The sequence below is a fragment of the Monodelphis domestica genome, chromosome 2, assembly GCF_027887165.1.
Source record: "Monodelphis domestica isolate mMonDom1 chromosome 2, mMonDom1.pri, whole genome shotgun sequence".
NCBI lineage: Eukaryota > Metazoa > Chordata > Mammalia > Didelphimorphia > Didelphidae > Monodelphis > Monodelphis domestica.
Window position 1 is genome coordinate 241,037,978 of NC_077228.1, and position 25,391 is coordinate 241,063,368.

Below are 25,391 nucleotides of genomic sequence, written 5' to 3' on the forward strand. Positions count from 1 at the left end.
AGTTCGTAGGATTCAGGGACTCCCTGCATTAACAAAAATCACTGTAACTTGTATTTTGAACAATTATGGAAATAAAGACCACAACCTAAGCATGTGGTAATTCATACTAGAGGCTGTAATGAAGCCTTAACTGACTGACAAAATTATATGAATTATAAGAGCACAAGTGTGGGGGGACAACTTAGCATCTTTAAAGTATAACAAATGGCAACTAGCATTTATATAGCACTTTAAAGTTTGCAGAGCTCCTTACAAATATTATTGAAATATATCCTTACAATAACCTTGCAAGAAAGGTGCTATTTTTATCTCTACTTTATAGATGAGGAAACTGAGGCAGATAGTAGTTAAGTGACTTATCCAGGCTCACATAGTTATTAAATGTCTAAGGCGCTCGAATTAAACTCAGGTCTTAACAATTCTAGTTACTCTATTGTATCAACTAGCTATTTATATACACTAGTTATCTACTCAGTTATCTACTCTGAAATACTAGAATAAGTAATAATTTAATATTTATAAAACAATGGGATCTGTATCATAAAAGTTTCTTATAGCTCAACATTCTAAGACTCTATCTTAATATTATACAACATATATCTAAACAGCCAAAAAGATAGAATGTTTTCCTTGAATTACTCAGACTAGTCAAAATATGGCTTAAGTGAATTCTCTACTTCCAAAACAAACACAAAAACATTTAAGGACTATAGTAGCATGGCCAAACTAGAAGAGCATGTGGCTTTCAGGCCGTATGTATTTGAGATCAAATAGGATATGAGCAAGAACTAAGGATTACAGGGAAAAAAAGACTCAAAAGAATATAAAATTAAGTGGTTATGGAGAGAAAAGGGCATAAATGTGAAACTCTTGGTATTTAAAAGGGAAATTGAATTTTGAAGTAAGAATTTTTGTCATAAAGCAAAACAAAACAAAATTTTAAAATCCCTTAAAATAAAAGAGTAAATGCTACCACATTAACAAGTGTTATTAATCTCTACATAGAAAATTATTTGTAAAAATCTGAGGATTTTGGAATAATGTTCATTTTTTTTTTAAACCCTTACCTTCTGTCTTGGAGTCAATACTGTGTATTGGCTCCAAGGCAGAAGAGTGGTAAGGGCTAGGCAATAGGGGTTAAGTGACTTGCCCAGGGTCACACAGCTGGGAAGTGTCTGAGGCCAGATTTGAACCTAGGACCTCCCATCTCTAGGGCTAGCTCTCAATCCACTGAGCTACCCAGCTGCCCCCTAATGTTCATTATTTTGTAAGATAAAAAAGTATTAATGATACCTAGAAACAAGTCACTTACCAATAATATCCATTTCAAAGAACCTTTCTTTATAACCAACCTTCCCACAAACCCAAAACCAATTAAGCCAAATCAACACATGTATACACAATATTCATTATGCCATAGATATGCCATATCATCTTTTTATTGCTTGCTCAATTTTCAATGGGACAGCTAGGTGGTTGCAATGGGTAGAATGCTGGACCTGGAGTCAGGAAGGCATTTTCAAATCTGGCCTCACATTTACTAACTGTGTGAATTTGGTAAAGTCACTTTACCCTGATTGCCTCCATTTCCTCATCTATAAAATGAGCTTGAGAAGGAAATGGCAAACCATTCCATTATCTTTGTCAAGAAAATCCCAAAAGGAGTCACAAAGAGAGTCAGACACAACTGAACAACAATTTTTAGTGAGAGAGCAGCAAAATCCAACATATGAATCAGTCAATAAATAAGCATTTATGAAGCACCTTATTTATGTGCCACTTAGGTACTGGGGATCCAAAAAAGTAATTGTGCTCTCAAGGAACTTAAATGAAAAAGTAGATTTATATATATATATATAAGATCTATTTGGCATTTCATTATTTGATTTTCCAAAGACTCTTATAAGGCAAATAAATTTTCATTAAGATTCTTTTAAATATGAAACTCTTCTGATATGTTTAAAATGTAATTTGACATCCAATCTGGCTTTAAGTATGAGTTCTGTAAGGATAAAAATTCTATTTCACTTTTATATTTGCTAATATAGAAATTAGCATTTGGCAAACTGGCAATATTTAGGAAAAATAAAACTAAATAGTAGAGTAACAAAACCCAGCAAATTATAACTGCTTGTGCAAAAAATTAACAGCTGCCTTATTTTTTGGGGAAAAATATTCTACATGACTAAATATTTACCATGCACTCTCCACTCAGGAAATCCGGAATAATTTCCTTATCGATATAATCCAGCAAGCCCCCTGGACCCTGGTAATCATTGCCTGCATAAATAAGGAACTTCTTTCTTGTATTGTCATCAATGAATGGGCTAACCTATAAATAACAGAAAAGATTACATTCTAGTAGTTTTCCAGACTTTAAAAATTACATTTAAAGGTTAAGAATAGTTTTGCATACTTTTTTTCTGGAAAGTACTTTAGCATGGTATCAAGTTACAGAGAACTCCACCACAATCTCTCTAATCTAGTGCTAAAACTCTTGTCATCAATAAATATTGTATTATTATTGTTGATAAAAGATTTCTATGACTTTTTAAAATAACTTTCAAAATTCTTTGCTTCTTTTGCTAAACTTCACCACCACATAGGCATAATCATATAATATATGTATGTTTTTCAAATGATAAAACAATCAGCTTAGTGTTCAAACTCACCAGTGTCCACAGGACAGGGAATACCCTTGGAGCTCGGAGTATAAGAAGGCGACCCAATGTTTCAGGGTAATTGGCTTCAACAACTTCAATTATCCTGAGCAGTGCTTTTACTCCAGGTCTCCATAAATGCCTCATATTCAGTCCTTCCAAATCTACCAGGCAAGTCCATGAACTATCAATTATAAGAAGAAAAATTTTAATCTACCAGTGTCATAGTAATTCATTTCTAAGATCTCTTTGGCTTATGAATCTAGATTCTAACATTCACTTTGTAATTTAGAGGGCATGGTATTATTTTTTCCCTGCAAAGTTCTTAATATTCATTTCTTCATGAATACTAGACTCTTGGAGTATTCAAGGAAGACTAGTATCTCTGGCATGAAGGCAGGTCAAGACCTTTTTAGAGTTGCTTTCCTCCTTTGGAATCCATCTGGCACATGGATCTCATCTGTGGCTCCAAAGAAGCCATAGCCTACACAACTGCAACATCCTCAGCAGGTGGGCTAAACCAGAATGAAGGTAACTAGTAAATCTCAAACCCATCAATGATTTGGCGGGATGCCTAATTCTGACATGTGATAACATCCTCCAAAGAAGGAGTGGATGAGAATAATTTGTTTCAACAGCTTTCAAGGTAGTTGAAGCAAGTGTTCTGGAGCACTTAAAAGTTTCATCCCAAGCCATCTTTTTTTTTTTTTAAACCAATGGATTTTGGAAGAGACAGTGAGGCTGACAACTTTGTACAACTCTGCTTCATTTAAATCCAAATTATTCATGAGTCAAAAGACATCACCTATGATGTCATGTTGGTCTTCATGGGTATGAAGAATAACAACTAACCAACCAATTAAGAGTTTTAAGATCTATAACTTTAATAAGAAAACTTATACTTGGCATCATAATCAATCTTATCAGAGCTGCAGAGTAAGGGGTTCTGTCCAGCTTTTGACACATACCAACTTTATAATATATGTTAATTCACTCAAACTCAGCACTTTAAACACTAAGTATGCAAATTACAGGAAAGCTCTCTAAACCAAAAACTTTTAATGTGCATACACATATTTTCTCAAGCAAGTAATTAGACTGTAATGCAATTTTTGTTTTGTTTTTGTTTTTATTAAATGGAGTATTTGGGAACTCAATAAATAAAACTCAAAAAATAAAACAAGAAAGCACCTTCTTTTCTAAAATTCTATCAATCTCCTGTCAATAGGGCATGTGTTGAGTCACTGCTGAGGATTGGTTGTCAAGAGTTATCTATAACCTTTATATGATCCCTTGTGAACATAACGTGCATCTTCAAGACAACTGCCTTAATAAGAGTAGAATATGACTGTAATTTTTATGCTTGAAGAATTAAATGGTCATGATTTAAACCTACAATTATAGTACCTTACATAATATGAATTAGCTAAATGAACTCAATCAGACTGGCATGCAGTAATCTCTTATAGACAAACACATATGTGGGCATACATATACATATTTATAGAATCCCAAAACACAGTAGTTTCCAACTTTTTTTCCTAATTTTTGCTGCTAAAGGGACATCCTCTTCTTTTTATTTTTAAATTGTCTTGCCTCACACTTTTCATTAATAACCCATGCAAATAATTTCCTGAACTCTTATTTTACTCAAATAAAATTAAGAATTTATTACAAGTTTTAAAACACAAAAATCTTTAAAATACAAAAACTAAACCATAATCTATAGATTTATTGGGAAATCCTTCACAAGCTTAATATCCTTAACTGATAAAAAAATAACAACCATGATGTTTATTATTGTTAATATGATAGGTATAAGCCACTTTTTAGATTCTTTTGGTCTCATCATAATTCATTTACATCAGTTAAGATTCTGTATGAAATTGTTTTAATTAGTGTTAATGTCCTTTTGTCCTTTACCTATTTTATTAATTACTTAGTTCTAAATAGTTGTCCAAATTGATAGGCTGCATTTCTCTCCCAGTTTTTTTCTTAATTCTGGACCTTAGTCAACAAATTAGTGGTCTGACTACACAGGAAAGTTGATTCATGAATGACTGCTGCATCAATAATGCTTTTTCCTCTGTTAATTATCAATTTGATATATTTGTGATAAAAAAGATGAAACTTCCATAGACTGTGACTTCTTTTATTCCTTCTTATTAACTTATGTTTTTCAACATATTTCTCATATGGTTAGAATGGGTGGTCACCTAAAATTGCAATTAACCCGTAAGTCACAAGACCGTTAATAGTTATAGATTTATTAATAATAAAAAAATAAGAGAGAACTACAAAAAGAAGGCAAAGAATTTCCTAGCCTAATAATTCAGAGCCTAACAATTTAGTGTGTCTCTTCTAATTTCTCAGTGTCTGTCTCCTAATCCCAGCCTCAGAAAATAACTCTCCCAGCTTCCTGCTGGGTCTCATCTTATAAATCCTTACTACAGGGGGCAGTTGGGTGGCTTGGTGAATTGAGAGCCAGGCTTTGAGACTGTTAAAATCTGGCCTCAGACACTTCCTTGCTTTGTGACCCTGGGCAAATCACTTAACCCCCATTGCCTACCCCTTACCACTCTTCTGCCTTGGAACACAGTATTGATTCTAATCCTTACTACACCCACTAACCCAACACACTAACTCTCTTACATCACTCCTCAGGAACCAATCACAATTCCTCAATTAGCATGGCACCACCCAGGGGGGCAGTGCCTATGGGATTAATTCCTTGGTTGCTGATTGACCCAAATTCAAAACAAATGGAAGGGAAGTCTAAATCTCTGACTGATCAAATAAAAATACAAATTCCCTTCTCATGGTAATCAAGTCACTACACTACCTACTCAGAGTTAGACAGCCAGATAGGTCCACTGGCATCCTTTAAACATCAGAAAAAACAAAAAAGAAAACTAGCATGTTGGGAATGGCAAAATAATAGGAAAACATGGACAAGAGTTGCATAGATTAGGCAGAAATTAATAGGCTGTAATTTGCATTGAAATTACAAAGATAAAGTCAGATATGCAAAACAGTTAAGTCTCTTAGTAGATTTTGGAGGTTTAAAGATTAATCAATAAGGAATTTGGTGATTAATCACTTTAAGATTGCAGGGGAGAATTCTTGGAATTTTGGTCATTTCAGAAACTCACCTCCTTTTAAAATATCTTGGTGAGTTCTAAGGTACCGCTTTGTAGAATTTATCTTAAGGAAAAATAAGAATTAAACATTGTAAAAGTTTTAAGGATGGCACTTAGATCAATTTCCCCAGAAGACTGATAGAATTATTGTTTTAGTGTAATGAAAGAAGACAGCTTTGTTTGAAAGCAATCCCAGAGTAAAGGGGGGAAAAAGGTATGTGGTTTGCATTTTAAATTTACCTGCCACAACTCTTCTTTGACCATGAAAAGAGAAAAACTTGTTTAAATTAGGATGCAACTTAAAAACGAGTAAAATATAATTAAGAAATGAATAGTGTGATTTAAACAAAGGGAGGGGCCTCCTTTGATCCCCTCTGCCAGCTCAGAGATCCCCCTTCTGACTCCTATCCCAAATCAAGGAACCCCTGAGCCACACCACCCCCCAATCGCAGCTCAGAGATCCCCCCCTTCGACTCCCACTCAGTTCAGAGACTCCTGTGATTCCTTTGGCTCATAGATTCTCCCATTCTGACCCTGTTAACCTCTCTCATCTCAGTTCAGGTTCCCAAATAAAGAAGAAATGCTGGAAAAATGAATGGAAACTTGAGTTATGTTCCAGTCTCAAAAAATTTCATAGCTATGTGATCTTAGTTATCTTATCTGTTCGCTTCAGTTTCTTGATCTATAAAGAGGAAAATAATAATGGTACTCACCTCTCAGGCGTATTATTAGGATCAAATGATAGAATAATTGTGAAGTACTTAACACTGTGACTGGCATATGGTAAGCACTATAAAAATTTTGACTATTGCTACTATTATTATTTCTTTAAATGGATATAATTGTATTTCTAAATTTTTCTTATGTCGTGAAATTTTAGACATCATTGTATCAGAAATGCCATTTAAAAAGCCTTTTTAAAACCTGGAAATTATTAAGAATATGAATTGAGCTTTTAAAAGAATTATGATAAAATATATTTGAAATCTGTTAAATATTTAATGAGTTATATACATATATATATATATATATATACATGTAAATTCTTAACTTGTATCTTAGATATTGATTCTAAGACAGAAGAGCAATAAGGACTAAGTAACTGGGGTTAAATGACTTGGCAAGGGTCACACAATTAGAAGTGTCTGAGCCAGATTAGAACCTTGGTTCACCTGACTCTAGGCCTAGTATTCTATCCACTTAGCTGCCCCTATATTTTGTTTTAAAACAGATGATAATAAGTTTACTTTGAGTGAGTTTTTATTTGAAAAATTTTGGCTATCATTTATAAAAATTATGAAAATATGTAGGAGTAATTTAAAGATGTAACTTCAATACATTACTATAAGTCAACTATTAGATATTCACTGTATGTTTAAAACCAAAAATGTGGTTAGTTTTAATTTATAAGTAAAGAATAAATTAAATGGAGCTATAAGGAAAACATGAGGAAATTAGTAATAATGCTATATGAGGTAAAAAATCTAGGAAATTACAGGGATAGTATCTGAATTACGAAACCAGTAATAGAAAATGGCATGTGCTGTAGTCTGAGAATAGGTGAATGTCTGTCCCTGGGGAAGAAGTTAGAGTGGCTCATTTTATCTTAATGACTCCTCTGTAAGTTAGTCAGGACAGCCAAAAGTTGAGGGAACAACCATTGCATGGTCTAAGGTAGGATCCTCTTGATGAAGTTTATCTATTGTTCCTTTCTGAACAGCAAACTTCCTCACGTGATTCAACTTGAGTCTACCTTTTGACACCCTAATACAAGATTGATTGTTACATATTTCATGTCTTATATTAAACAGAGCTAAGGGGATTTTCCCCTCTTATATGTCAGGTCAGTCTGTACCAGGAAGGGATGAGTCTTGATACTATTATAACTATGTCCCTCCTTTTCCTTTCATAGCAAATTTCTATAATGAGGACAGATGAGCAGTAGTTATTTTTCTATTTAAAATTTTATTCATATTAACATGTAACAAATTTGTTGTTTTTAAAGCAATAAATTTTAGAATTTTGATTCCTAATATGAAAAATATCAATACATATAAATAAAAAACTCTAGTCTTTACTATGTTTAAAAAAAACTAAAACTATCCTGACACCAAAACATTTGAGAATCAATAATTTGGATTATTGATATTGAGAACATGTTTGTTATTATATGAATTTGCTTTATCCATATATTTACATTTTAATATTAAAACATCCTTCAAAATACTTTGGCAAAAGAAAGCCAACATGTTTTGTATTAACATAAGTTCTCTGATACACTACCACATAATTTTGCAAACAGCCTCCATTTTAATGGGCTATTTTAAAAATAAAGATGAAATTTTTTACAAAGTTGTAACAGCTTGAAAAAAAGAATATAAAGCACCACACTCATATTCTTTCATACAAGTGTCTGTGAAACATGAAACATTTTTAAATTCCATGAAGTTTCCAAACATATCATTTTCATGAACAAAGTCTATTATCAATTAAATGGAAATTTCTATTGATATGTATTGCCCTCAACAGATTTAAGTAAAAAAAAATTTTTAAAGTAGAATATACTATTGTTTTCTTATTAACCTTTTAATAATAGAATTGTACAAAACTTTGAGAAGTCTAGTTCTATACTCATTTATCTCCAAGAAAGATTGGGTAAAACCATTTCTTAAAAAATCATATTGGGGATATATAGGAAAGGAAAACACACAGTGAAAGAAATTCCACAATATTTGCTACTAGCTTACTACAGAGTCATAGGATATTCCTTATCTAAATTGGAGTTTTGATCTAGGGGTAAGGAAATTTTTTTTTATTTGTTTGTTTTTTTAAACCCTTATCTTCTGTCTTGGAATCAATACTGTGTATTGGTTCCAAGGCAGAAGAGTGGTAAGGGTTAGACAATGGGGGTTAAGTGACTTGCCCAGGTTCACATAGCTAGGAAGTGTCTGAGGCCACATTCGAACCTAGGACTTCCCAACTCTAGGCTTGGTTCTCAATCCACTGAGCTACCCAGCTGTCCCCAAGGAAATGGTTTCTGATGATGAAGAGAATTAAGTTTTACAACACTTTCACATATACTGAATGATATTTTAATGACTGCTCCGTAAGCTAATCAGGACAAGCCAATGTAACAAATCTGTAATATGTTTCAACATCATATAGTACATGTATTTCGAGCATCTATTTATTATTTTATCTATTTGTAATGCAAAAAAGATTTTAGCTTCTTCAATGAATGAATAAAAAGTTCTTCAGATATATAGTCAACTTTCCTTTCTAAAGGATGTCTAGGAAGTGGACAAGTGCTAGACAGATCAAATACTGACAATATCTCTACCACCTCTTTCCCTCAGACCCTGGGGAAGATAATCTAATACTCTGAGCATCAAGGGAAAGAAAGTATTTCTACCATGATTTTGGCCTGGCCCCAAAGGTTCTGAACATGGAAGCAACTACTGTAGAGATGTGATGTAACAAATGCCTCTACAGTTGACACAGTCCCGAGCCTTCTGGGCAGCCAGAGCTGCTAAAGACCCAGAACAGAACATCTGTACACCAAAATCTTTCGCATTGTAAAAAAGCTGAACATCAGAAGGGGAACACAAATATAATTAATGGAAAGTATATTAAATAATATGGAAATAAGTCTTGATCACATGTAAAACCTAGTGGAGTTGCTCGTTGGCTATGGAGGGGAGAGGGAGGAGAGGAGAGAAAGAACATGAATCATGTAACTATGGGAAAATATTCTAAATTAATTAATTAAATAAAAATTTTCAAATAAAAAAAAGAAAGTATATGAAAGAAAAGGTACTACCACCTACTTTGCCATTGCACCCTAAGAACCACTAGCCTTTTCCATCTGATTTGCAGCTGAATCCTTCTCTATGTTATGTTGCTTCCCCATTTCAGACTGTGTATAATGTGAGAGAAGGAATAACTTGCTTTCTTATGTGCATTCCCAATGTATTATCCACACAGTAAAATCTTAATAGTGTCTTTTTCATTTATTCATTCCTTTCTACCAAATTATCTGCAAGTAGAAGCATTCAAAGCATACAAAAGTATGTGATTCACCAAACATCATTTAAACCATATCAACAATTACAGCAAGTACTGTACTAGCAATTCTAAAAACAGCCTAAAATAGTACAAGCAATCTTTTGCGAAATGTTTGTTTTCGCTTATGCTCATTAAAAGCAACTACTTTCTCTGAAAAAATCTTCTTGCATTGCCAACGTATTCTGCATGTATAATTTCAAGATGTTATTTAAATTAAGTTTCATGTTACCTTCAGCTACATCTTTTATTAGCAAAGACAGATCTTTCTTCTTCATCAACAATAGTAATTGTGATTTTCAACTATAGCTAGGGTAGTAGATCATTATTTGGGGTTTTTTTACTTTGTGGTTCTGTATTTCTGCTACTTAATTTACCACTTATGTATTTGTCCATCAAGAAGAGATATTCTTTCATCTTAAAAAATTAGACAATCAAAATTTTGAGATAACTTTGTTGAATTGTTGAAAATTTCAAGTAATTATTTATAACCATTCACTTTTAAGTTATTTCAATATTTTTTAAAAGTCTTTGGAAAAGGGACCCAGGATGAAAATGCTATCCATTGCCACAGGAGGGAGGAACTGATGGAATTTTAATACAGATGAAAGCATTCTACTTTGCACTATATCAGATTACTTGTCATCTCAAAGAGTAACAGGAGGGAAGAAATTTGGATCTCAAAATTTGGATGTCAGAAAATAAATGTTAGGAACTGTTTATGTAATTTGGAACAAAAACTATAATTTTAAAAAAGTCTTTAGAGAAAGTTTGCTAAATTGTACTAACCAAAACTAATGCCATTGAAAAATATTAAAGATATATGGTACTTTAAACTTCCATACAAAGATTGCTTAAGTGACTTTATATACCTCACATTCAAAGGGTGTATATCAAGCAGCATAATGACCTAAGTCATCTGTATTATGAATATACATTACTCAACAGCAATGCTGGTACATGTGGCTAAAATTAAAATTCAATATACACTGATTTAAATTTTACTTTGTATATACTACTGAACCATGTTAATTTGAGTTGGAAGAAATGTCAGGCTTGCTTCATTTTAGGAATTTAAACAAAAATGGATATATTTATGCATGAATTATAATACAATATATGCAATAATTTCCACCTCTGCTTTGTACTCCCTCCTTTTAAATAGAGATTTACAGTCTTCTATTCCCACTCTATGATAATGCTCACAAGTCTGGAAAACTCATTTTTATCTACTTTTTATCTTTAAGAATCAAAAGTATTCTTTTCTAGAGTCTTCAGGCACTACTTTCAACTATTTAACAACTTATCAGGCTATTGAATATAATTGTAAAATCCCATTTTTACCTGATAGGTCGGCCAAACACTTTTGTATTTTCTTCACATCTTCTTAATCCTTCTTCATTTATTGAGAGAACCTATATATGAATTTAGAACATCCATAAAAATATTTCCTTAATTAGGCATGAGTTGAAAAGGGAGTAGAAATTAATCTTCTTGCAATTTGGAATTATGCACAAAGGACTTTAAAAGAATGCATGCTCTTTGGTCCAGCAATACCATTACTAGGTGTGTACTCCAAAGAGATAATAAAAAAAGGTTATACAAAAATATTCATAGCTGCACTTTGTGGTGGCAAAAGATTAGAAAATGAGAGGATGTCCCTCAATGGGGAATGGCTGAACAGATGGTGGTATATGATGGTGGAATGCTATTATGTTATAAGGAATGATGAACCGGAGGATTTTTATATGAACTAGAAGAACCTCCATGAACTGATGCAGAGTGAAATGAGCAGAAAATATGAAAATGAATATGCAGAAAATGAAACACTGTGGAATGATCAAATGTAATGGACTTTGCTACTAGTATCAATGCAATGATCTAGGAGAATCAAGAGAAAGATGCCATCCACATCAAGAGAAAGAACCGTGGGAGTAGAAACGCAGAAGAAAAATATATGACATCACTTGTTTACATAGGTACCCGATTTGGGGCTTTGGTTTCAAAAGATTGCTTTATTGCAAAAAGGAATAATGTGGAAATAGAAATCAAGATATAACATTTGTATAACCCAATGGAATTGTTTGTCAGCTCTGAGAGGGGGAATGGAAGAGAGGAGGGAAACAAAATATATCACGTAAACATGGAAAAATATTTTTAAAAGACAAAAAATTAACCTCTAAAAATAATGCTATTTATAAATATTTATTTTACACTTAAAGACATAGATTTAGAGATTTTCATGAGTGATAGAATATGTTTAGAGCTAAAAGAATCCTTTAGAGGTCTTCTAATCCAACCTCTCTTTTCACAGATAAGGGAGTTCAAAAGGGAATGAGAAATTCACCCAAGATCACAAACGCAGAAAGTGGGAGAGATAGGATTTCAACTCAGGTCCTTTGCCTTCAAATTTAGTACTTTTTGCCATTCATAAGCACAGAGCATAAGAATGTCAAAACCAGAACCTTTGGGTATAAAAAACAAGATACTTTGTTTCCATGGAAATTTAGACACATGCTATATTTTACAAATTATTAGCCATTTAAATGAAATAGTATTTACACTAATCAACAAATATCCAAGGGAGGGAGCTTGCAACTCCTCATATATCTTCAGAATGAACAAGTTTATAGTACTCTTTTTAGACTCCGTAAGTCTAAATATTTTAGACTCCTAAATGTGAGGGCATTATGCCAAGAATTTCAGTACTTTAATTTGTATATTACTATCATCCCTGATAATCCATAATTAGAATAGTAACACTGCTTCCTCTTGATGAAAGAGATGACCCTTTTCTTCTTTGACCAGAATACTATCCATATCACAACCCCTAACTGTGCATTTACCAATGTTCTGTCCTGGACCCACCTCTCTTCTGTCTACATTATCTCAGCTCCTGTAGGTTTAATTAATCTCTATTCAGATAGCTCCCATATCTATTTATCTAGATTTAATATCTCTCCTTAGCTCCACATTGCCAACTACCTTTTGGACTCAATTCTTTTCCTAATCAGCCAAGCCTGACAGAATTTTCAACTCCTTATTTTTAATATCTAATTAGAGGCCAAATTTTGTCATTTCTACTTCCAAAAATCTCTCCTATCTGTCCTCTTCTCTCTATCCATACAGCCATCACTTTGGCTCAAGTTTTAAGTACCTGTCCCCTGAATTAATGCAATAGCCTATTTACTTAAAACCCTATTTACTTAACATCCTAACTTACCCTCATTTCAATCTTTTTTTTCCACATAGCTGCCAGTGTAATATTCCTAAATCATGGGGCCTGATCATTATCATTCCATTATTACCTCTAGGATAAAATATATACTCTTTGACATTTACAGCCTAGGTCCTCAACTTATCTTTCTATACTTCTTAAACATTACTCCTCTTTATATTCCCTGTCATTTAAACTGGCAGTCTTTCTATTTTTCATATATAGCTTTTCAGCTTCCATTTCTATACTTTTGCACTGGCTGACTTCCATTCCAGGAATGTACTCCCTTCTCCTCACTTCTATCTATTAGAACCCAAGTACTCAAGCACCACTTTCTGAAGTCTTTCTTGCTCTTCCAACTGCTAGTCCTCTTTTTCTCCTCCCCCATATTACCTTATATCTATTTTATCTACCTATATATGTATATTGTCACCCCTGACAGAATGTCAGCTCTATGAAGGCAGGGATTCTTTTACTTTTGCCTTAGTACCCAGCACTGTGACTAGCACACAGTAGACACTTAATAAGTGTTTGTTGATTGATTTACCAATGCTTTTTAAAAAGGTCAGTCCATAAGCACATTTGAATTGTGAAAATAGGCTCTTTTAGTGAAAGGATAATATTCATGATATTCTTAACATTAACATGGTAATAAATTAAAATTTTTCTTCACACACAACCACAACCACACTTACATATCTCAGCAAAGCCTCTTCTCCTAGTGCTCTAACTAAACCTTTGGTATCCATCTGTCCCAGCCTAAGCACATAGAGTGGACGCCCATCTGAATAAAAAAAAGATTGGAAAATGAGTTGTCTTCCACATCCTAACAAACTAAGAACACAATTATAATCTATAAGAGTACATGTGGTAACAAGGTATTTTCAAATTGGCCACATAATAATTTTATGAAGTACTAACTAGAGGATTTGGATACTACTAAATTTTAATATGAATTCTAAAACATTAAAGATGTTTTATTTTTAACACTAAAAAAGACCATTAATGAAAATTCTCACAGAGAACTAAATTAGGGTTTAAAAACTAGTAAGTAATAAATAATCTAAGAACTGTTGAATAGGGCTATTATTGTAACTTAAAGGCTAGATCTTTTTTATGCTATGGAAACTTTCTGCAATGTTTCACATGAGAAAAATGGCAAATTATATACAGGAAATCATCATAGCGTGCATTCCCCAAAGCACTTTAGTACTACTTGAATGATTGACAAGAACCTTAGACTAGGAATGAATTGCCTTTTAGTTCTGACTTACTTGGAACTCAGTCTAGTTTTTTACTTTTTACATTTACTAATCTGTTAAAAATGAGAAAAAGACTAAACTATCTCTAATGAAAGTCAGCTTTATAATTTTTGTGCCAGGGCAAAGTCCTAACTTCAAGAGGCAATACTGCTAAGTTTCGTGTGACTTCTTTTTGAGAATTTATCTTGAAGACTGTGAGGTCTTAAAGGATTATGATATTAGGTTATAACATGCCAAACTGAAGCATTAACTCTTTGCTTTGTAGTTTTTCTTTTAGAATAGGGGATGAGCAAGAATGGTGAAAAGCCAAGTATGGGGGCCGGGGGGAAGCTGAGTCTTCTGCTTCCTTTACTGTTCTACTGATTTCACCAGAGATATTGAGTTAAAAAAAGAAAGAAACACATACTTAAAGAACTAGAATTTGAAGGTCTCCAGGATACTCTAAGGATTTTTTAAGGAAAAATTATGTAAAGAACTGAACAAGAATTAGATAGGCTGAAAAGCTAATAGATGGGTTGAAAGCTGTATATGATAGGAAATTGATAGTAGGAATAAAACAATTTGACTGAAAACAAGCTAAATCAGCAATTGAACTAGATCAGTGTGGACATGGGTTTATAGCCTAACTATTAATTTCATTACTTTAAACTATATGGTTGAGAGTAACATAGGTTACTATGTCTAAGTTTTGAGGAATCAGGAGAGATGTTTTGCAAACTAGATCAAATTCTTGACTATTCCATACATATCAAAAGGTCACTTCTTCTACAGACGGCCAGTCCTTCACTGAATTCATGAAGGGATATATAACAATGGGCAAATTTAAACTTTGTAGTAAGAATATCACATAACCTATACCTTTATCATGGTGATGCCAGCCTCCTGCATAGTAATCTTGAAGTACTTGGGGAGGGTTCCATGTATCAAGAATGTAGTCCACTTGGTGCTGCTTTCGCCAGGTTAATGACTGACACATGATTTCTCTAGCTTTGTCAATATTGAAGTCACGAGCACGAAGGAAACGTAGTATGTGCTCATCTTTAGGGATCTGAAGGAAAAAAAAGATTCTAGTGAATGTTAAAAATATATAAACAAAGGGAATCATATTTTAAAACCACTCCTCCCTCTCTTACGTCCAATTTCCTGACCTAGATTAATTTAGAATTATCATTAAGAAAATTAAATTCCCTTATATAAATTAAGAAAATACAAATTATTATCAATGAATGATTCCTTTTTTTTACTTCATTTTAGTTTCAGCAGAGGATAAGACATAACTATAAATAGCCTCTAAAATACCAAGTGTTTTGTGACCAGATAAATGATACTGATCCCATAAAACCTTCACTGGTATTTCTTGGTAACAGATATCTTGCTGCTAGTTTTTACAGCTGGAAAATGTATTGAAATCTGTAGGTTGAGTTTTCACATAAATTAGTTTGCTCTGCTCTCTTGGCCCCTTACTATACTTACTCCTAGTGAATCATCTTATTGAAATGAATGTCACTGCTCATATGATGAACATGTTAATTCCATATTACTTAAAATCCTCCAAAAAAATTCAACATATCAATGATAGATTGAATGATAGTGCCAAATTTATAAGAGAATACATCCATTAGGCCTATCAAATTTGATCTCTGGCATATGACATGTTTGAACAGTAGGTCAATTTCATGGAATATCTATTTTATTTTTATATAAATAAATATATAAACAAATCTGAGTTCCTCCCATTTTCCACAAATATATGAACCACTATAGAGCAGTTCTAAATCTTTATAGCTATAGAGTTCTATCTTTATAAAAGGAGGAATGGAACAGAAGAAAATCCGAAGGGTAATTCACAGCCATTTCAAACTGACCACATAATAATTCCATCAAGTGCTAATTTTAGATGATTTAGTGGTGGTAGGAGGAGGAGGAGTGGCAGTAGAAGTAGCAGAGTCCAAGATACTCCTCAATTTTAACTGCATGATTCTAAAACATTAAAGATGCTTTATTTTTTGATACTAAAGAAGACCTTTGATGAAAATTTTCAAAAAGACCGAAGTTAGGGTTAAAAAATGATTCATTATTAAATAAGCTATGAACTGTTGAATAGGACTATTATTGTAACTTAGTGGCTGTATCTTTTTATATTACTGAAATGCTCTGTAATAGGTCTTATATGAGTAATGGTAAATTATATAAAGGAAAACGTCATAGCATGCTTTGTCCTAAAGCATCTTAGCACTACATCTGATATACTAATCTAATCACTTTTAGATTTAAAAGGAAAAACACCAAGTGAGAGTTGGGAATGTGTTCCTTTTATGGATAAAAAGCTAAGAGTAGGATTAATTTTTGGTTCCTTGCATTAAGTTATATTTTTCTTCTGATGTTTGTTAAGACCCTGGGAATTCAACTCTGTTCCTCAAGACTTACTTTGCCCTTATGGGTTTCTTGGAGCCACTGTCGAAGCCTGATAAGACAGCTTTCTTGTAGTGGAGTCAAATCACCCAGATACCTTTTGATGTAGTCAGCATCCAATTTGTCTGAAACAAATAATTCATATAACTTAATACTCATATTTGAGTATAATTTAAGTGAAAGATCTCAAGTAGTTTTGCACAAGAAATGTTTAAATTTTGGTCTTTCTACAGAGTAGTAGATTCAAAACTTTTCCTTGCATACCTCCTCTGCTAATCAATACTGCTTATACAATTCCACAAACATTTAAGTACCTATTAGGAAGCAGGTCCTGGAGAATACTAAGATAAAAACCTGACAGTCTTTACCCTCCTGGAACTTATATTCTACTTGGGGAATAAGGACAAGGGAAGAAGATTTATACACACACACACACACACATGCATATGTATGCACATATATATGTATGTATATGTATATATATACACACACACATACTACAAGGGTATGATGAAGACAAAAGCAATATACAACATTCTAGAGAAAATGAGGGAAAGAGCATTTTTAGCCAGATGGTATTCATGTTAGAATCACATGGGACACATTTGGATTCAACAAGACCTAGTATCAAAATTCTATCACTGATGTGTGCTCTAGCTGTGATATCATGGGCAAGTCACTTAATCTCTTCTAAATCCCATAATTCTTATTTATTAAAATGTAGTAACACTTATAGTAAGTGCTTCACAGGGCTGTTTTAAGGCTCAAATAAGATAATATAAGTAAAGCACTTTCCAATCTTGAAGAGCTCTAGTATTGTCTTACCTAACAAAACATAGAAAAGTCAAAGATAGAAGTGTTGTGAAAGGAAAACACCATTGGTGGAACTGTGAAATGGTAAAAATTACTCTATAAAATAAACTAATATTGTGCTAAGGGTCTAGGTGTTAATATTCTTTGACCTCAAAGTACCCACTATGAAGCATATGCCACAAGGAGGTCATAGAAGAAAGGTCCTATCTATACCACAATATTTATAGCCTTAAAAAACTGTAGATAAAATATCTATGAATGTTATACAATATTATTATGCTATTAGAAACACTGAACAGGAATGCAGAGAAACGTGGAACACACACAAATTAATGTAACATGAAATAAATAGTCACAAGAGCATCCATAATGGCTACAACAAGTAAATACAAAGAACAACAACAATAAAAACACTAAGTCTATAAATACACTGTAATCTTAAAGACTAACCTTGGCCTTAAAGAAGAATCATAAGACTAGATCCCCCTTTTTTATAGGAATGAGGGGAAAAGAATGTGTGTATGAAGGACTGCACAGTGTCAGCTGATATTGTGGCTAATATTGTTCAACAGTTTTTCCCTCTCTTTGATAATATTTGTGAAAAGCGATAGGTCATTGTATAGAAGGACATATTGGGCTATGGAAGTGATACAGGAACATATGACCGAAAAGGGATGTTGGAGGCCATCTAATCCCATCCCTTTGTTTTAGAGATGAGGAAACTGAGAGGATAAGGGACTTTCCAAGATCACACAGATAGTAAGAGACTGAATCAGGATTTGAACTCAGGTTCTATGATTTTAAATCAAGCCTTTTCCCCATTACTACATACTATCTGTCCTAGGAGAAAAAAAAAATCATTTAGGATTAGAGTAAATATGGACTATTCCAAAATCAGTCAGTAATTAAATAACAGTTAAATTTCCCACAGAAACTGCAATAGATAAAAGCAATTAGGCCCTTTATCACTTTTAATGGGATAATCCTAAAATTCCTGGTTTTATACTAGGTTTTTTTCCTTTTAACAAATGTATACCATAGAACTACACTTTGATGTAGATATTCCTTCTAATTGTAAAAACCTCACTGTCTGTAACAATTATTCACAACCTCTCTTAAGTCCTCCATAGAGGGTGGCTTTCCTCTTGATAATGTATAAATACCAATGGGAGCATAGCATCTATACATTGGTTAGCTGCCCTCACTCATAAATGACTACTCTGCCTCCTTTTCAGGTCATATATCACTAATGTGGCATTCTTTACAATGATGTTCCTTTATAATTATTGTTTAGTAATGAGTTGCACTCCTTCTCACTCTCATAATACCCCTCTCTCCATTGCCCTCTAAGTAAATTCAAATTCTTCAACTCTTAGAATAAAAAAGGAACCATATTAGGGAATAAAACATCTTACCGTCAGGTGTCCCAACCACAAGCTCCGAGGAACTGTTAGAAGTAAGAATTTCGTTATTCAATCCTTCCTTTGGTGGTGAATCTGGTATACTAAGAGCAGCTGACACTGGATGTTTACTGGAAGATGAAGCTTTCTTTAAGGAGCATGAGACTGGAGGAGTCCAGCGGGGCACAAATGTGATACCCTCTTCTGCTAACTGATGTAGATAATATTCAATGATTTCTTTTCCCTTTAAAAACAAAGTCTCATTTTATGATTAGGTAACATATAATGTATTAAATTATCCATTTCTCAAAGATTTTTAAAAAACATTTTATAAAAAAGGAATGCCACCCTTTGATCCAGCAATACCTCTAGTAGGTTTGTACCCTAAAGAGATAAAAATGAAAAATGTATATTCAAAAATATTCATAGCCATGCTCTTTGTGGTAGCAAAAAATTGGAAAATGAGGGGGTGTTCCTCAATTGGGGAATGACTGAACAAATTGTGAAACTGCTTGATTTCCATATGAGCTGGAAAGACCTCCATGAACTGATGCGGAGTGAAATGAGCAGAATGAGGAGAACATTGTACACAGAAACTGAAACACTATGAGATGATCATATGTAATCAACTTTGCTACTAAAAGCAATACAATGATCCAGGACAGTTCAGAGGGGCTTATGAGAAAGAATGCTATCCACATTGATAGAAAGAACTGTGGGAGTAGAAATACAGAAGGAAAACATTTGATTTATCACTTGTTTATATGGGTATAGCATGTAAGGTTTGGGTTTTTAAAAGATTACTCTATCACAAAAATGAATAATATGGAAATAGGTATTGAGTGATAATACATGTGTAACCCAGTGGAATTGCTTGTTGGATCTGAGAGGGGAGAGGAAAAAGGGGAGGGAAAGAACATGAATCATGTAACCATGGAAAGATACTTAAATTAAAAAAATAACAAATGAATGCCACAAATCAAAATGGAGGAAGAGAATCTTAAACCATCTATTTCTCTTTATTTTTTATTCCTTTATTTTCTGGAAAAGCGTTATATATTACAGGCAACAATGATAACATTTATATTATTAGCATTTTAAGTTGATCATGTCATTTACATATACTATTATTTCATTTGATTAGGAAGGCCTGTGAGGTAGGTATGCTATTAGGCAGGAAAATGCTATCCACTTATGTTAGATATGGTATCTAGAGATAGTATGATATAGTAAAAAGATCAAAGAAGCGTATATTTAGAGGTGGAAGGGAACTTGTACATTATCAAGTCCAAAACCCTTATTTTATGCATTAGGAAAATGGGGCACAAAAAGGTTAAGTAGTTTGTCCATGGTTCTTCAGCTAATAAACATTAAGAAGCATAATTCAAATACAATGGAAAGAACAACTGAATTTAGAGTCAAAGTACCTAGGTAGATCCTCAGGTCAGCTCCTTTAATACCTGTGTAATATTGGAGAAGTCACTTAACCTCTCTGAGCCTCAGTTTCTTCATTTGTAAAAAGAAGGAGTTAGGGGGCAGCTGGGTAGCTCAGTGGATTGAGAACCAGATCTAGAGACGGGAGGTCCTAGGTTCAAATCTGGCCTCAGCCACTTCCTAGCTGTGTGACCCTGGGCAAGTCACTTGACCCCCATTGCCTAGCCCTTACCATTCTTCTGCGTAGGGAAGGTAAGGGTTTTTTAAATAAACAAACAAACAAACAAATAATTAAATTGATAAATAAACAGATAAATAAATGAATGAATGAATGAATAAATAAATAAATGAATTTTAAAAAAAAGGAGTTAGAAGACCTCTAAAGTCCCTTCTAGTTCTATATCTGTGATCCTAGAAGTTTTGAGGTTCCTAATCTAACTATTCCCCTACCTTCAAGAGAGAATGCCAACTGAGACCACCTCAAAGAGATGGCCTTTTTTTGTTGTAAAGTGCCATGACAAAACTCACTTTTTTAATGTTGCTGGTATATTGCTTCATTGCAATCTTTTCCACAGTGCTTTCAAAACCAAAGAAAGATTTAATATCCAGACTTGCAGACTGTTCAAAACAGGTCCAGTCTTCATTGTCAGGGTGAACCTGCAAGCAAGGGAAAAAACATTCAAATAACCTATTTTGGCAAATGATATAATATAGTCTATAAATACAAATTCCATTCAATTAAACAAAACATATTAAGGGAATGCTATGTGTAAAGTTCTTGATATTATCTCTCATGGTTCAAACTCACATGTTTAAAAATACTGCCCAGAATATCCAAATTATCCAGATTATCCAAAATTATCCAAATTATCAAGAACACTCCTACAGATATTCTTGGAGATCAAGAATGGAATGAGGATCAAAGTGGTACTTTATAGGAGTGTACTATTAGGAAAGTACAATTGTCACAAGAATCATCCATTAATAATTGCATTATTATTGCTACACTAGGGCTCACTTGTTAAATTGTTTTAGTCGTGTCCAAACTCTCTGTGTGTGACCCCATTTGGTGTTTTCTTGGGAAAGATACTGGAGTGGTTTGCCATTTTTACAGATAAAGAAACTGAAACAAATAGGACTAAATGACTTTCCCAGAGTCACATAGCTAATAGGCATCTGAGGTCAGATTTGAACTCATGAAGATGAGCCTTTCTGATTCCAGGTCTGACACTATGCATTGCACCACCTACCTGTCTTCACACTAGGCTCAATTCCCTACAATAAATGGAACTCAACAATGACAGCAATTAAGTTTTTGATAGGTGAATTGCTCAAGAGAATACTAGGGCTATTTAAAAAACAAAGATGTGCTACAACATCCTTAAATAGAAATTTAGTGAAATATTCTCATTTAATTCTGGTGATAAACAAAACATACTGGGAGCAGCCAATTTGTCAACACAGTTGTTACTGGGGTCACAGAATAACAAATGCCCAACAGGATCCTTCTCTGTCATTCCAGATTACTCACTGTGTAACAGCAGTACTCATTAATGATGACCCGGTTGGAAAATGTTTCATTATGAGCCTCTATGTGTAAGGTCCGTTCCCGGCAATTTAATGAATTTTTCTGAACAAAGTAAACATAATCAACTCCTGCAATCTAAAAGAAATAAGATTTGTATTAGTGGTAGTTAAAATGTAGTAGCTATAACTGTGTATGGATAGAGTGTGGGATATCTTATTTTTTTTAATTATTTTTAATAGCATTTGTTTTTACATCACCTAGATTTTACTCTATATATTTCTCTCACTTTCTCATCTGAAAATTTTACATTATAACAAAGGATTTTTTAAAAATTAGAAAAACCTACCCATATAACCCCCTGCAAAATGGACATTACTGCAAAGCACCCATAAGTCACCCCTTTACAAAGGAGAAGGGTCAACTATCTCCTCATCTTTTCTTTGATAGCAAACTTCATAGTTTTATAAAGTTCATTTTTTTATTCTTTTATCATTAGTTGCTTCATTTTACATTACTGCAATCACTGTGTATATCTTCCTGACTCTATTTCACTTTGCATCAATTCATGTAAGTCTTTCCATCATGCTTCTCTATGGTTATTATTCTTTATAGCATATTAATATTACATTACATTCATGTATCACAATTTGCTTGTGTGTGTGTTTTTTTTAAACCTTACCTTCTGTCTTAGAATTAATACTAGGTATTGGTTCCAAGGCAGAAGAGTGGTAAAGGGCTAGGCAACAGAGGTCAAGTGAATTGCCCAGGAAGGATCACACAGCTAGAAGTGCCTGAGGCCAGATTTGAACCTAGATCTCCCATCTCTGGGCCTGGCTGTCACCACCCAGCTGCCCCCTCACAATTTGTTTTAACCATTCCCCAATTGGCAGCTATTTTGTTCTTAAATTTTTAAAAAAGTGCTTCTATAAATATTTTAGTGTATACAGAACCTTCCATTTTGTCAATGATTTTTTATTCACAACTCTACTTACAATTAAGAAGTAGGCCTATCTTTCTACAACCCAATATTGACTATTCCCAACTTTTATGAAATCTGCCAATTTGCTGGATATGAAAGAAATCTAGGGATTGTTTTGATGTGCATTTCATTTATTATTGGTAATCTAGAGCATTTTTCATAGGATTGTTAATTGTTTACAACTCTTCATTTGGGATTGTTCACATCCTATGACCACTTCTCTATGAAGAATGGTTTTTGGTCTTAGTATATTTCTGTTAGTTGCTTATGTATCTTAGATAACAAATCCTTTTCAGAGACTTGATCCAAAGATCTTAAACAACTTTCTTCCCTCTGATTTTAGATGTAATGTTTGTGCAGAAGGTTTTCAATATCATGTAATCAAGATTATCAATTTTATTTTGTGATAACTGCCTCTATCCATTGTTTGGTTAAGAATACATACTCTACCCATAGCTCTGAAAGGTTTATAATCTACCTTTCTACGAATTTTTTAATGGTATACTCAGTTTTCAGATCATATGTCTATTTTTAATTTATTTTGGATCACATCATAAAATGAAAATACTGACCCAACCCTAATTTCTACCAGGCTGCCATATAGGTTTCTAAGCATTTCTTACTAAATTGGATTTTCTTTCCCTAGGGAATATATTTTCAGGTTTACAAAACACTAGGAGATCTAGTTCAATTATTTCTGATTCTCCCTTGCCTAGTTTGTTCCATGGACTTTTCTAGTTTTCTAACTAGTTCTAAATGTTTTTAATGATTGTTGCTTTATAATATAATTTGCGTTCTGGAAGTACCATTGCCCTTTCATTTCTATTTTTTTCATTATTTCCTTTTGATATTCTAGAACTTTTGTTCTTCCAAATAAATTCCATTACTATTTTACAACCAGGCAAAGTATCCCTTTGGTAGTTTGATATAGCATTAAAAATATGTTAATTTTAGCAGTATTATAGTTTTTACTATATATAAACAACTTAGCCATGAGCACTGAATATTCATTTAGCTATTTAAATTGTTATTTCTTTAAGAAGCATTTTGTAACTGAAACAATTCATTTATTACACGCCTTTTAGTAGAAGGATTCCCAAATATTTTATGGAATTTAAAATTACTTTATCTCTTTGATCTGTCATTATAAAAAATGCTGTTGATTTGTGTGGGTTTATTTTATAGACTATAATTGTGCTGAAGCTTATTATCTCAATTTGCTAATTTTCTGATTCCTCAGGATTTTCTAAATAAATCACGTTATTAACAAATATAGTTTTAAACATCACCTCTTTGCTTATTTAAATCTGAATTTTTTTTATCTTATTGCTACAGCTAGCATCTTTAGAACTATAAAAATTAGCAGCAGACAGAGAATGTATCTGTTTTTACTCTCAATAAGGGCAGGTTTCTGGTGTATCCCCATTGCATTTAATCTTTGCTTTCTGGTAGATACTATTTGACTTTTTTTTTTTTAGAGCCCTCTATGCCTATACTTTGGAGAGTTTTTAGCATAAATCAGTGTTGTACTTTGTCAGACTTTTTCTGCATCTGAATTCTCATAATTATGGTGTTAGATGTTTGTATTTAATATGATTATGTCAACATCTTTGTTGACATAATTCAACTTGGTCATAATGTATAAATTCAACTTAGATTATAATGAATGATTTCTTGGATAAATTATTATAGTCTATTTTATAGGATTTCATTTCAGGCTTTAAATCAATATTCATTAATGAAATTAATCTGTCCTGCTCCTTTTTTGCTTTATCTTTCCCTGCTTTAGGTATTATGACTATATTTATGTTATTCAATGGATTTGGTAGGGTATTTTCTTATTTAGATTTTGAGAATGATTTGGCAGTACAGATAGTAATTTTCCTTTAAAAGTATGATATAACTCTCCTACAAATCTATCAGGAACTAGAGATTTCCTCTGCTCCCCTACTTGGTAGTTCTATTTCCTTTTTTGGAGATAGGATTATTTAGGACTCCTTTTTGGCCTTCTATGAGTTTATGTATGTCATCCTCAAATTTTTGTATTCTCAGTTTTTTCATAATAGGTTTGGAAATTATTTTTTCTGGTTCTGTTGTGATTTTGTCTTATTTTTCATGTTGTTGATATGATTTTCTACACTCCTTTTAATCAGATTGGTTAAGCATTTATCAACTTTGTTAGTTTTCTGAAAAGATTGGCTTTTAGTTTTGCTCCTCAGTTATATAGTCTTTGTGGTTTCCAATTTATGTCTCTTCTAGATTCGAGAGCTCTTCTTCTGGGCTTATTCTAAGTTTATTTGCTAAGATTCCATTACTTTAAAAAATACATATTTAGTTACTTTATCTTCTCTTTTTCAAAGCATGCTTTTAGAGGTGTTTTTTCCCCCGTAAGATTATTTCAGCTCAGAAATCTCAGAAACAGTCTCATTTGGCATAAGCTGTCTCATTATTATCATTGTCTTTCACATAAGTATTATTTATTTA

General features: G+C 33.0%; 1 protein-coding gene across 8 annotated transcripts in view; it reads right to left on the reverse strand.

The window, feature by feature from the left end:
* The window catches only part of SEC14L1 (SEC14 like lipid binding 1), an 81,883-nt gene that overhangs the window by 12,316 nt on the left and 44,176 nt on the right, over positions 1-25,391 (reverse strand). For all 8 annotated transcript variants that reach the window (XR_008915859.1, XM_007482964.3, XM_016430748.2 and 5 more), the window contains exons 4-12: positions 21,932-22,063; positions 20,929-21,057; positions 18,982-19,210; positions 16,769-16,878; positions 15,200-15,389; positions 13,775-13,863; positions 11,207-11,277; positions 2,673-2,844; positions 2,198-2,332 (exon numbers count right to left, since the gene is read on the reverse strand). Coding sequence is in view for 7 of the 8 variants with exons in the window: in XM_007482964.3 (XP_007483026.1) it covers positions 2,198-2,332; positions 2,673-2,844; positions 11,207-11,277; positions 13,775-13,863; positions 15,200-15,389; positions 16,769-16,878; positions 18,982-19,210; positions 20,929-21,057; positions 21,932-22,063 (1,257 nt within the window). In the remaining variant the exon portion in view is untranslated. The remainder of the gene's footprint in view (positions 1-2,197; positions 2,333-2,672; positions 2,845-11,206; positions 11,278-13,774; positions 13,864-15,199; positions 15,390-16,768; positions 16,879-18,981; positions 19,211-20,928; positions 21,058-21,931; positions 22,064-25,391) is intronic.